Source organism: Chaetodon auriga, chromosome 7, assembly GCF_051107435.1.
Source record: "Chaetodon auriga isolate fChaAug3 chromosome 7, fChaAug3.hap1, whole genome shotgun sequence".
NCBI classification, from domain to species: Eukaryota; Metazoa; Chordata; class Actinopteri; order Chaetodontiformes; family Chaetodontidae; genus Chaetodon; species Chaetodon auriga.
The window spans coordinates 10,824,559-10,837,768 of record NC_135080.1 but is presented as its reverse complement, the minus strand read 5'-3'; the positions used below and the strand labels follow the sequence as shown (position 1 = coordinate 10,837,768).

General features: G+C 41.6%; 2 protein-coding genes across 2 annotated transcripts in view; both read left to right on the top strand.

Annotated features, from left to right (window-relative positions):
• Nucleotides 1-539: 539 nt before the first annotated feature.
• On the top strand, nt 540-956 carry LOC143323408 (histone H2A-like). The gene has a single exon (XM_076735239.1). It carries the CDS (start codon nt 540-542, stop codon nt 954-956), a length of 417 nt encoding a protein of 138 aa, XP_076591354.1.
• A 791-nt stretch (nt 957-1,747) lies between these two features.
• The window catches only part of ppp1r37 (protein phosphatase 1, regulatory subunit 37), a 38,328-nt gene continuing 26,865 nt past the window's right edge, over nt 1,748-13,210 (top strand). The window contains exon 1 of the mRNA XM_076734670.1: nt 1,748-3,595. Coding sequence (XP_076590785.1) covers nt 2,848-3,595 — 748 coding nt within the window. The 5' untranslated portion in view covers nt 1,748-2,847. The remainder of the gene's footprint in view (nt 3,596-13,210) is intronic.

Sequence of the window (13,210 nt, the reverse complement as noted above, 5' to 3'; positions counted from 1 at the left end):
CCTTCGCTACAAGAAACAGAAGTCTCCACGCTGTTTGTCTGTAGCTAAAATGTATGTGAGAGGACGTGTGGGCTGATACAGATGAAGATATCAAACAGTCTATAAGGCTATAGGTGATCAAGGTGACTCCATGTAGCAGAGGAGCCAGGTGTCAGCAATCAACAAGCGGCTGCCTGACTCATATAAAAGCAGTATTCTGGGTTTCAATGCGAGCTGCTGTCTCAACTAGAAGGAAGTGCTGGTGAGTGTTATTTAGTTTGGTGTGGTTTCTACCTCGAGGAGAGTGAGTTTATTATTTATTAGACTGTCTTTCATGGAGTAGGATCAAATGTTTTCTAAGAGGCTGCTTTTCAAGCAATTTAGCCTTATGTCCCCAAATTCTGAAGGCCTTTATTTCAGACACAGCTGCTGATTTAATGACTCTTCTTCTCTAGTTTTAAGATGAAGGCAAATTAAATAGACTTTGAAATGACAATACAAATTTTTGCAGTCACTTTCTTTACTGTGTAATCTGAAGTATTTCTCAATTCAGACTGAAGATGTCTGGCCGTGGGAAGAAAGCTGCGCCCAAACCTAAATCTGCGGTGTCAAGGTCTGCCAGAGCAGGGATCAGTTTCCCAGTGGGCCGCATCCACAGGTTGCTGAGGAAGGGCCACTATGCTGAGCGAGTCGGCACCGGGGCTGCAGTTTACCTCTCAGCCGTCCTGGAGTACCTCTCAGCTGAAATCCTGGAGCTGGCAGGAAACGCCTGCCGTGACAACAAGAAACAACGCATTGCACCTCGCCACATCTTGCTGGCAGTGAAAAATGATGAAGAGCTCAACAAACTGCTGGCAGGGGTCACGATCTCAGATGGTGGTGTCATTCCAAATATCCAAGCAAGCCTTCTCCCCAAGAGGACCAAGGGGCCCAGGGATGACAGTTCAGCTAAGGATGTTCAGTCACAAGAGTTTTAACTAAATGTACAGGTTCTACAAATGTTTTCAAATTAAAGTGTTTAGTTTTTAAAGTGGGCTTGTTTATTTTTTTTGTTCAGCAAGGCACTCATTCTGCAGCCTTTATGGGTGCTTTTAGGGGAATAGAAAATGAGTGATTATTTGTATATTCAGTTTTCTTTACATGTCTGTCTCAACTCGCATCATCAAACCACTCACTGGTCTTGGTTCTGTGACTCTAACATACACATTTGCCATAATGTGCAGAAACCGCACAGAAAAAAGAGTCTTAATAACACAACATTGGTAAGACTCAAAATCTTGTAGGAGAAAGTCTGCCAAACAATACATCATTCCAAAAGTATTCTTTGATATCATACCACTATCCTGCAAATGCTCCAAGTAAAAGGTAATATATAATATTTTTTTTTTTAAACATATACAGTATGCCAACAGGTACAAGTGGCTTGTAAAAGATATAGTCCCTTAAAGTCTTCAGTTGTGCACAAATTATTTCAAAATGTAGTTTAAGCTGCCTCCCAAGTAAAATATCTGCTTTGAAAGAACTGATAACTCAACCCAAAAAAAATAAACTTCGAAATTTGGGGATGATGTAAAGATTTTGATCTATGCATGTGGAATCTGAGTGTAATCAAATCAACTGTATCTTTTCGAGAAATCAGAGTAAGCAACACTGTCGTTATTAATTAAATTGTGTAACCTCGAGATTCCTTTAGGATGTTGCCCCTTTTTGACACTATTTTGCAACCCTCTGGAACGCTGCGTCTGCTGAACGTAGCCCGGTGGGTAATGACGTGCTGACGTAAGACGTGTGAACAACAAACAGTTGTTGGACTTAAGCTAGCGAATGGTAACGCCAGACAAAAACAGGTCCAGCGTACTTCACCCGGACGGGGAGATACCTACGAGACCTGCGCGGTCGCGAAATCGTTATGATCTCCTAACAATTGGCACTACTAGTCCCAGTGAGTGTATTTTCGGCACGGTTCCCAGCGTGAACGTTAGCCACCGAAACACGCTCATTGCTCGGAGTGTGACGCCTGTTTTTTTTCTGACTGCCGCTGGTCGAGGGTTGTGATGTGAGCTGAGTTGCACCACGACAGAGGGTGAGTCAAGAGCTACAGCCGGAAAATATCTTTCTTGACACAGAAGAATGGACTTTGTCGGGGATAGACAGACGGGCTCATGCAAAGAAGCAGACATGCGACCGTACACGGGCCTGGACGTCATTGTTGGGCAACAACTTTAGCAAGCTAGCTAACGTTAGCTCGCTCAAATTCATGCAAATGAATCGGTTTGGCTGTGAGCTCACTTTGCTAGCGTAATGGAGGCACCCTGAGTGACTTGTTCGTTTCAATTGACTGTCCTGGTGCTCTTTAATACTGCTGGCAATGTGCTGACGACGAGTGAGCCTTTCGTCGGTTCCCGTTCGGAGCAGTAAAACACGGTTGGCACTAAATCTTTAAGTGGTGGTTGCCTGCTTGGGTGACACTTGAGCAAAGTTGGCTAATTTGGTATATTAATTATAACTGAAACAGTATCTATTTCACACAGGTATCACACATATTCCTGATATTGATAATTGTGTGAAAGTGCACTTTAATTAGCTATTTGTGAAGGATGCGCCAAAGACACCTGTGATTTGGTGTTTGAGAAAACTATAAATCACCCCAGTACAACCAACCGTTCAAAATACAGATTTAATTTTCTTATTGCACTTGAATATAATTTTGTCCAGAAAGGACCAGGGTAGGTGCACATCCGCATATACTGTTGTGAGGCATAGAGCAGAGACAAGCTTATCCATGTCAATTGGTTCCTAGTTACTGTTTAACTCAATATCTAGGCTGTCTGGCACAGTTAAAGACTGAGTTTCACTGGACATGAAAACATGAATATCGAAGAGCAGTGTGTAGATTTGTGCAATGTTAAGACAAAAAGCAATGTGGACGCTGATCACAACACCAACCACACAGAAGGGGTCACCCCCCGGATCTCTGAACTGATGACGGACAGCACCGCAGAAAAACAAAACATTGTTCCTACAGAGGCCTCTGAAACGTACCTGATGCCTCAGCTCACTGACAACCTTCAGGCGGTTGTGGAGGATAACCACCAGGCGCAAGACACACTGGAAATTGACGAGGTTAATGGAAATAGAAAGAGCAGTCCTCAAGACACCCCTGTGGAGGTGAATCCCACTGACTTGATCTTTTCTAATGATGAGCAGCACAAGGACAATATTGGGGTGGAGAAAATGAAGGAAGACAAGGACACTGAACCTGCTAAGTTTGTGGAACAAGGGGACGATGGTGGGGACATGGACATAGGTGTGGATCTGAGTCTCGATGAGAGCGGGGTTTTGGAGGCCGAATCCACCAACGTCAGATCATTCTCAGACAACGCTTCGGACTCTTCGGAGTCCACGTCTCAGGATGTTCCGGCTGGCAGCACGGCAGAGAACCCGTCAGATGCAAGCAACACGAGCACGGAGGCTTCTGCCACGGACCAGGCTGGACTGTACCCCTTGGTGGAGGAGGGGGACGATAAACACAAACCAAGTGGCAAAAGGGTGACGTTCCCCTCAGATGAGGATATAGTTTCCGGAGCAGTGGAGCCCAAGGACCCCTGGAGACATGGTAATACTGTGTGTGTGTGTGTGTGTGTGTGTGTGTGTGTGTGTGTGTGTGTGTGTGTGTGAATGAATGAGTTCATGTTTATTCGTGTATTGTTCCTGTGTGAACATGTCAGATAAACATGGTTTGTGAGGGTTTACTCTCATAGGATTTCTAAAAAGCTGTTAACTCTGTTCAGGTTGGGTTTAAAATGAGCCCTGTCACGATCCATATTCCATGTGTAGTTAGTAAAAAAAACGCGATTGGATGCTGGATGTTGACACTGGTACATCAGAGGTGTGTCCTTTGAGAGGAATGTTCTTTTTTTGTCTGTCTTCAAGCCTTTTTTATCTCTTGCACAATCACACTACAGTCTACTTAGTCCTCGGGCGGCATCTTTGCCCCCACCCCTTTTTCAAACCGTCTGCATCTTAGCTTTAATCGTCAAATAACAGAATCGCTTAGTATGGCTTTTTTTCCCCCAAACATGCTCTCAGTGTAGCCCGAGGCCTGTGCTGGATGCCATAGTGTGAGTGGATCCCACCACTCCTTGAGGTGTGCCATTCCACCACAGTTAGGTTCCTGTTTGCTCAGTGAAAACACGTCTAAAGGAAGCTCTTGCAGGATATGGCACTGCCTATACTGACCTCAGTCTTAAAAGCTGCAACATAATGAGAAGCAGCTTTTTTATCTTTACATTTAATCTTCCATGTAATAATATGTATATGTTTTACAATAGATGCCACATGTTTCCTCACCACTGTCCCCAAGTGCTTGCTCATAAGGGAATGCGGTCTCTGTTTTGACCTGCTTCATAGAAAAGTGATCTGAGACCACTTCTGCTGTGATGTGGTGCTGTAAAAATGAAATTGAAACTTGAATATACTTAAGATAAAATGAAACTTTTTTGATGCCCAGGAGCACCACAGCAGCACAAACAGTAAACCAGCAGAATAAATAAGAACAGGAACAGGACAAGTAGAGAAATGATATACAGACATATACAAATAAATCCAAGCAGTGTATATTTGTTACTCTGATCCAGTGTGCATGAATGCAACATATGTGCAAAGCCAATAGTGTTTTCTGCCAATCCAGATCAAATGACATAACAGATCAAGTATATTTGCAATGTATTTTCATATACAAACTAGTATTTATATATAGATTAGCATGCATTCATTATGAACAAAATCAAACATGATGTGAAAAAATGTTTACTATATAATCAACAATTTCTTTAGTACACATTTTTCTTTTTGCTATAGTTTCAGATTTTGTTCAACTTTGTTGCCTTTGCATAGAGTAAAGTCTAATAATATTGATTATCTGCCATGATCAGGTCTTTTTTTTTTTTTTATAATTTTTTATGTCTTTGCAGTTTAGTTCATCTTATGCAGTTCTGCGGCTTTAGTACATCATAGTTTGATGTTTAATTCTTTTTTTGGAAGGACGAACTAGTCATGTATGATCTGCCCATGACTCACACACTCCTTCGTCCAGTGCGTACAATGGACATCATTTAATGAACAGACTTACTGTCTTTGTGTAACAACTGGTGTTTGCTCACAGTACTGTGATGGCAGTCGACTGAGTTACATCGTTGACTGCAGTTTGAGAAAATGCCAAATTTCCTTTATTTCAACAATGTACTGCGGGCGGTCTCTATGTCTTTGTGACCTGTGTGGTTTTAAGGGTAAGCTCGTGAGAGTCCTGTTTGTTTTCCTGATGTATAAAACCAAAAATGTAGGCCAGACCAAGGCAAGGGTCAGTGATGCGAGATGTCCAGATGGGGGAGGGGGAGTAGGAAGAAGCACAAAAGCAGCAAGGTTAAAATGCACTGCCTCGTGTTCAGCTGAATATAAATTAGTCTATTAACACCCCTGCAATTGGTCAGACAGCCACTTAGAAAGACACTTACATTTTCCCCCACTTGTCCTCACACATTCAGCTTTATGTAACTGTAAATCACATTGTGACCACTTAAAATAATACACACATTTGTAGCTTTCATGCCCCTCACTGCTTGTCACATAACCCTGTTGCTTTTCTAAAGGTTTCTGTGTCAGTTTACAGTCCACATGCCAGGCAGCCGGTCTGATAGTAAATTGGACACGATGTATCCTTAGCCAGACTCTGCAGGGGCAAAGTCTCCAACCCAGTTAGCCAAGATTTCTGGGACCTTATGAAACACATGGAGGGTTTTCCCTGGATTTTTTGTGTCCCTGGACAAAACTGGAGAACATGTGTGGTATGCAGTGTACACGGTTTGTGCTTGCACCGACAGACCAACGTGTCCACAGGGATTTACATTTTAATATAATAATAATAATAATAATTATCGTTATTTATATAGCACCTTTCATCCAGGAATTGCAGCTTGAAGTGCTTTACAACAATGAATTTTATACCATGATGGAGCAAAAAAGATGAAAAACAAAGATTGTGACAAATAGCATTCTTTATTTTGGCATAGGAATGAGCATAGAAAAAACTCAGTTGCAGATTGTGCAATCTTTCTGTGCACATTTCCCTCTCCCGGCTCTATTTCTTGATAAAACAAAAGGGTCCCGAGCCTGATGGGAAAAGTGAAGACAAGTATGATGAAGGAAAAGAGCTTTCCAATATGATCAGTGCACAGATACCAACAGGCTATGGAAAAATAATGCAGATTTTTCCCTAAAAATATGAATATAAAATAATATATAAATGGGTATGTCTTATTTGTCCATTGTAACAGTACAATTCGGTTTTGATTTGGAGGCACTGACATGGAAGCTATTGAAATAAACTGCAATTATTTTCTATTCAGATATGTTAAATAAATTAATTGCACATTAGCAATCAAAATACGTGTGAATGAGAACAATTTATTTATTTATTTATTTATTTAAATAATGGCAATTCATTGCTTACCTTGATCTTGGAAAAATTGTGACGTAGCCAATAATTTAAAGGCAACCCACCTTTGAGTTTGACAGGCAGGGCAAACCCTCACATGGCATTGGGGACAGTGAGGTGATTACATGACTTTAGTGTGGGCCCGGATTATTTATCTCAGCACATTTTATCATGTAGTTTATTTAAGGTCCAAAGGTCCATCTGATTGTGCTGTAGATGTAGAGGTAGACTGACTCATGATACAGAATGTTCTGTTTTTAATGCAGGCAAAGATAAAACCCAGCGGTACATTTATCAGATCATTTTTCAGTCCATGGACAATGGATTGGACATTTACAGTAATTTGAATTCCAAAAACTCAAACCCTCCATATTTGACAGAATTACTTGCAAGTACTATCAAAATGAGTTCATATTGAAGTCATTTTTTAATAATTTTTGCTTTGAAACGTTTAATACACTCATCTCTCTCATTATTCAGTGAATTGTGTTATCTTGCTTCCAGACCATTGAATTTTCAGCCGTTCGACAGCAGTTTCCTGGGTTTGAGCAAACAGGCCAGCTTTCCAGGTGGAATTAAGAGATGTCATAATCCTGCACTAGAGCCAGGACAAAATGGCAACTACGATGGCGACAAGCATAGATGAGACTCTACATAAACTGGCTTAGGAAATAACTTAAAAATCAGCATATTTCTCTGTTTGATGTGGCCAACATGAACTGCTCTAAGCAACAGGTACTGCAGCATCTGTGTCCACTGAAAATGACGTAGATGGGATGCATCCAAAGGGTCCCCTTTTTTATAGGGCAGTCAGACCAAAACCAGCCCTGCGTTCACACTCCGCAGAGGGCTGTGTTCCTGTTGTTTGGGTACTGATGAGGTCCGAATGCCAAAACACTACACAATACTCACAAACAGAATTTTACAACTCTGTAAAGTTATCACTGCTGCAATTGTTTTATCTTTTTGGCACAATAGTCACAAGGAAAAAAGTAGAAATGCTGCTGCCTCATTACTTAAAGAATATGTAATGGCTGTCATTTGAAAGCTGACAGCACATGCAAGTTAAATCTTAATAAGTTGGAAAAGCATGTAGTCACCTACTTTAAATTATTTAATAACTTCTGACGAAGCCTGATGATCGCACTGTGCTTGAGGTTTAATAAATGATTGCTCCTTTGCACCTGAGTTACAGGTGTCATGTGCGTCACAGGTTACTCTATTGGTTTCTCAATGGGGAACTTCCTAAACCTTTGACTTTCACCTGGATGTCTTTTCCTTTGTCCTGCCGCTGCCGTCTCTCTCACATAGGATAGACTGAATCTGAATGTGTTTGTGTGTGTGCCTGAGACGAAGTCCAGGAAATGAAATGTATCTGAATCTCCTCTCCAAGGCTTTTCATGCTTCATTAGGAGCACTGTGCCACAATAAATCCAATGATCCATGCAGACCCTTTGTCTGCTGAACTAGTGTCATGTGTCTGACAGACATAAGACAGGGACCCAGAGAGTGAACTGGGCCTGAGCTCACAGAGCGTGGAGCTTCATCCATGCACAATATGAGTTACTGTTGTAAGAGCAGAGGGAAGAATTAGTTAGATGGGGTATTGAATGTTCCCAAAGCAACACATATCTGGTTTAATCGCTGTCACGAAATGAGCTTCTGAACAGGAGTTAACTTCACAGAGTGTAGAAAGCTGCCATTCAAAACAAACCCCTGGGGTTCAGGAGGGAACACAGTTCGGGGAACAATAGTAGGCAGCTGGGGTGTCGTATTTCCATTTCTTTCTTGGCACTCTCATTTTTCCAGAATTGGAGTCATCCAGTTTAGTGGTGTCAGCTAGCAAGCAATGAGTGAGGTTGGAATTTACACAAAAAAGACAAGTAGTGCTTCTCTGAGCGACCTGTGTAATATCATGCTCTAGGTGAAATCTGTCAGCATACTCATCAGCAGCATAAGGGAAGTTGTGAAATATGTGATTTAGTTCTGAGTTAGATAACATCATTTCCCATTTGTTTCTTTCCCCTCCCCCTGTTGATATTTGAGGCTTGCTCTTTCCCTCCAGGCCCGAGTAAATACACCATCATATCCTGAGATTCCTGTACTTCCCAACATGCTGTGATGCTTCCTTGATTCCCTTTGCTTCTCCTCCCATATTTCTCCTCCTCCCTGGATGGCCAGTTCAGTCTAGGTGCAGCTCGGGTTTACATGAGAAAAGCATGTCATTACAGAGACACTGCCAGCTGAGGTGAAAGATGAAGCCCACTAAACCAAGCTTGGTGTGGGAACATTTTCTCCTGAAAGGCAGCAATTTCAAATTTCTCTTCAGTTTATGGTACCAGCACTATGCTGTGCCATATTAACAATAAGCAGCTCGCCACCCTGTCCATGGCTGAGGTATTCAGAGAGCTAGTTCAGTACCTCAAGCCTGACTATGTTATGCCATCAAGAGCTACTGTGACTAAATGCATTGAAAAACACTTTGTGGAGACGAAGGATGAGCTAAAGTCAAGCTAGCCAGCTGTCATGATGCAAGATAGTTTTTCATAGCAGCCATAGAGAATAATGGAGTACTGCAAGTTTACTCAAATACATCTTTTTTTACGAACAAGGTGAAGCCGCCTACATGAAGTGCAGACAGTTCCTTCTCATTAACGACTGTTTATTATGCAAGCGACCAAACTCTTTGGCCTACACGCTGCTCCGTCTCATGTCATCAGACCCAAGGCCCACTTGGCACCAGGTTGTTAGAGGCTCTGTGACCCATGAAATGTTATGTGTTGTGGCTGTGGACCAAGTTACAAACTGATAAGCAAAGCTTTCAGTGTACAGAATGGACAAAGGCTTCGAAAACCTGCAAGTTAGTTCAGCTTGCACTGGAGGCAGATTATAGTACTGGGGTTTCTGGATTTGAAGTCAGTGTTTTATATCCTCTTACATAGTTTTTTCATCCTGTTGGGACAACATAGCTGCAAATAATTTAGTTCTGAATCAGTTGAAGTTGAAAATATATTGATCCTTCTGCATGTTATTCCCCCATATTATTCTTTACCTCTGGCCAGTCTTCTTTTTGTAATATGTGTGACAGTTTTAGAGCTTTGGTTTAGTTTTTAGAAATAGCTATTACATTACTTTGATATCCTTCCAGTGTGCAGCTGTATAATCTATAACCTGATCTTGGTATTCAAGCCAAGTAAAACTTTATTTGTGCATCTCTGCCTACCAACATCTGCTCAGTTGTCAAACAGCTACTCAGGTGTTGCAAAGTATTGTAAACATTGGAGATAAACTATGTAATGATGACACAGTTTCCAAATACTGTTTTTTCAAGTGTTGGGATATTTATTTTCTGACCAACAATACACACTGCTGATATGCCTGTGATATGATAATGCCTGCTGATAATATCAGGCCTCTGGGCAAGCTTTAGTTTGTACATTCATCTATTATGCATTTATGCCTGTCTGTGCTACACATGTGCCTTTGTTTGTCTCGTATATATGAAAACAAAGTGTTTTGGCTATGTTTATTTTTAGATGAACCCTGCTCTTTAACCTTGTGTCTGTATGCACTGTTGCCCTAAACCATGGTAATTACCAACCAAGCTGAGGATTGATTGTAAATTGCAGAAGACAGAGAACTATCCAAGCTCAACCAGTCTCGGTCTGTCCTTGTCAAACGGGAATTCCTCACTCTCTTATCAATCCCCGAAGAGACTGGAAGTGACAAATATTACCTATGTTCTCTACATATTGCAAAAAAAATGCCCTCTCGTTTAAAAATAGAGCATACAACTGTTGTTTGCTCATAATGTCACTCTCCATCTGGTCTGGCAGCTTTTTCTTCTCTCAGATGCAGGCCTGGTTTCATGTGGGAGATAGTTTAAAATGGCTGCTCTGTTTTTTTTGTTTTTTCATCGTAGTTCATTATACAAGAGAGAAGCCACCGTTAATGCAATTAAAAAGTGTTGCACTGCTAGAAGCCTGAAGTCAACATAGATATTGTGATATTAGACAGCGTCCTGCTGTGGTTGCTGTGTCTGCAGTGATGTGCAAACAAACCTGAAATACTGGAGGTCTGTGTTTGAGAGCAATGACATGAAGGCCAGCTGAGGACTGGGGTGATGTGGGATGTGTGTGTTTTGTAGGACTCTGGGGGGTTGCAGATAGTGTAATTTCATGAGATTCTGCCTCAGTCTATGCTAGGGCTGGGTGATGAATCAAATTTTATTTTCAATAACAATTTCAGCTTCCAATTATGAAAACAATCAACAAGATAATACGATTATTGTGCCGATTTCTATTTTGCAATGATGCTCTCTTTGCATCTTGGGTTATGAATCCAGTACACCCCTTTCCTGAAAGCCCAGACTCACTCTCAGCCAGGCTGTGGCATGTTTAGTTAACTCACTGCGGTCAAGCCAGCCACCACTTGGATCTTTAGGCACATTTATCCATGCTGCTACGGTACTGGTGTCCAAAAAGAGTGAGAGAATCGCATCTCAGCAATCTTTTCTCACATTTTATGTGTTAAAAATGACATTAGTATAAGCATCATATATTAAGTCTTTATTATATATATACAGTATTAATCTTATCATGAGACAAAAACACACAGTTTGTCTTTTGAGGTGATTATACACTAATGAAAACATAATTACTACTATTCTGTTTCTGCCCCCTAAATCCTACGCGCTGGTCCTTTATAAGTTCTTTAAATGCACTGATGTTTCCGAAGTCACTGAGTAACCGTGTTAAGTAGCTACGATCTCAGCAACGACCGAAATAGCAGTGATTATGAGTTTTGCCATAATTAAGCAGCCCTGGTCTTTGCTGTCTTTTAATTATTGATCTGCACGCAGCTACTTGGAATCAATTCCAGGGTTTTGCGTAATTACATTCCTGCAAAGTCTTGCCATTTCTTTAGCCACATCAGTAGAAGCCATCAGATTTACTTTGTTTACTTTTGGCCCACTGCTCTCATGCAGACTTGTGCTGGTGCAGTATGATTTAAATGTGTTTGGGTAGTAATTTATACCTTTTTCATCTGGAAGGAAGCTCCCTTGTGAAATTTGCACTTTCCTCTCTTCTTTATGTTTACCCACTGCTGAGGTCTTGTCATCCAGACTGGTAGAAGCACATGGCAGCAGGGGCACAGTCCCTGCCTTTCTGCCCCACCTCTGACCATCCAAGCAGCCAGCTGTCATGTGTGAATGACGCTGCTGTCACCATCCACAGCACAGCAGTGTGAAATGGCAGGGAAAGGGGACAAGAGACTGTGAGAGGGGGACTATTTTGAACACTGGCACTTGCATGTCAAGTGGGAACGGGCCACACTTTTGTGTTCCACCAGCAGCATGCTCACATCTATCTCTGGACGTTTGCCCAAAGGCTTGGCATGTTATTTCATACTGTGCTGTTGTCCTGTGAAAACACTGCCAACTCAAAATTTAAGTGATTTTCATGTTTTTGTCTACACTAAGCCAGATAAATTTCAAAATGCCATTTATGCGTGAAAACAACATGCATCAACACCAGTGTTTTCAGGTTCATATCGGGACAATGACTAAAGTTCGTCTTCTTTATCCTTCATTATGTCTACTCCTGATCTGTCATCACCAGCACCACCAGAGTTTAAATACAGCCCAACTGCAGTTTGTGGTGCTGTTCGTCTGTATTGTCCTGTCCTGACACGTGTTTTGTTTTGTTTTTTTGTCCGCCTCATTTACATGATTGAGGGCAAATAACAGAAATGCTTCTCTGTATAATGCAGTGCAGTTCAACAGCTCCACAAACTACATCCAACAAACTGATCATACAGTTTCACACAAACTAAACGTTCAAACCTTCATGCAGATAAGGTTAATTGCCTGACTGTTGTATTAGACTACATTGAGTGTGTGTCACTCAGTTTTCCCCTTCCAAACTAAAACAGCCATCCTGTGTTTTCACATTTATTCACTCTGGAGACCGTGTGCAGACGGACATCCATAACACGAGAAAGGCACATCATTAAATTTGGCCGAGAGTATGATTTCACTCTTAATTGAAGGACTACATGGTTTGAAATTGCTCAAGTCTTGGTTTTATGAAGCCTTTTTGAAATCAGCTCGAAGATGGATTGAGCTGATAAAGAATGTCAGACTAATGAATAAGCATAATTCGACTTAACATGACAACCACAATATGCAACTGGTACAATACCAAAAAGACTGACAGGCAAACCACCCTCAGACTTGAATGGCTTCAGTCAGTCTGGCAGCTGAAGATGTTGGCCATCAAACACAGCGGATTAAAGTCTAAAGCGCTGACAGTTGGACACATGGCCTCCATGTGTTGCCGAGTGTTCTGCGTCCAGTCATCTTTACTGGAGCACCTCTTTTGAACCGCTGGCGAGGAGTAATTTCCTCATGAAGTATGTAACCTGTCAGCGGTGGTTTCTCAGCTGTTTCCTTTCGTTACATACATTTTAAATGATCACATCAAGGTGACAATCGCTTTCCAGAGACCTTTCTGTCATTTAAGAATTTATCTTTTCCTCCTATCGGTGTGCTAATCCTTCCAGAGGACTGGTCGTCAGTTGTTGCAGGGCAGTATTAGCTGCTACATAACCATTTGTCCAAGTACAAACTAGGTCAGTCAACAGGCTGACTACCTTTTCCGAGCGCAGTCCTCTCTCTTACTTTGTTGTTATGTAACTTAACATTATTCTGTGCTGAAACCCCCGCTGTCCATGCAG